The 765-nt window shown below is 42.9% G+C and overlaps 1 protein-coding gene across 1 annotated transcript; it reads left to right on the top strand.

The window, feature by feature from the left end:
• Positions 1 to 11: 11 nt before the first annotated feature.
• On the top strand, positions 12 to 670 carry LOC109509048 (E3 ubiquitin-protein ligase SMURF1-like). The gene is made up of 2 exons (XM_019858973.1): positions 12 to 198; positions 529 to 670. Exons 1-2 carry the CDS (start codon positions 56 to 58, stop codon positions 668 to 670), a joined length of 285 nt encoding a protein of 94 aa, XP_019714532.1. The 5' UTR covers positions 12 to 55.
• Positions 671 to 765: the final 95 nt, after the last annotated feature.

Below are 765 nucleotides of genomic sequence, written 5' to 3'. Positions count from 1 at the left end.
GTGCCTGCCCATATTTCAGGATCACCTTTCATATTTCCACTTTGTGGGCCGGGTAATGGGGCTGGCAGTTTTTCATGGTCACTACATCAACGGGAGCTTCACGCTGCCCTTCTACAAACAGCTGTTAGGCAAACCCATTCAGCTCAATGACCTGGAGACCACCGACCCAGAGTTGCACAAGAGTCTCATCTGGATATTGTAAGTTAGATCACCTGCACACAAATCGACTTGAGAGAAGGTTTTATTCTGGACTTTGTTTTGGTACATTTGCCACAACCGTGCGATTGTCTGCAGGACAAAATCGCAACTCGCAGAAGGAGAATTGCCTGACATCAATATGCCTTTTGTAATGCTATTCATAAACTAGCCATAGCTGCCCATGTATAATTAAAGATCTGGATCTGCAATGGCAAACCACGATAGCAACAAAATCATGAATAATGTATGGGGTGAAAGGGAAGGAAAAGTAAATGCGACTGCATTATTACGCCGATGATGCTCATTGTCATCATGATCTTGTGTTTGCAGAGAGAATGACATCACCTCGGTCCTGGACCACACCTTCTGCGTGGAGCATAACGCCTTTGGGAAGTTTCTACAACATGAACTCAAACCTAACGGCCGTAACATTCCCGTTACTGAGGAGAACAAGAAGGAATATGTGAGGTAATGACATAGCTACTATACTCTATCAAAAATAATCTCATTATTTAATTAAATGAATGACCACTAAATAAATGTGTGTGTGTGTGTGTGTGTGTGTGT

This window comes from Hippocampus comes, unplaced genomic scaffold, assembly GCF_001891065.2.
Source record: "Hippocampus comes isolate QL1 unplaced genomic scaffold, H_comes_QL1_v1.1 C16734030, whole genome shotgun sequence".
NCBI lineage: Eukaryota > Metazoa > Chordata > Actinopteri > Syngnathiformes > Syngnathidae > Hippocampus > Hippocampus comes.
The sequence above is the reverse complement of the archived record's forward strand: the minus strand, read 5'-3'. Positions and strand labels throughout refer to the sequence as shown.

Coding starts and splice junctions, on each gene's coding strand:
- LOC109509048 (XM_019858973.1), top strand. CDS start 56: ATGGGGCTGGCAGTTTTTCATGGTCACTACATCAACGGGAGCTTCACG. Junction 199..528: donor AAGAGTCTCATCTGGATATT/GTAAGTTAGATC, acceptor TTGTGTTTGCAG/AGAGAATGACATCACCTCGG.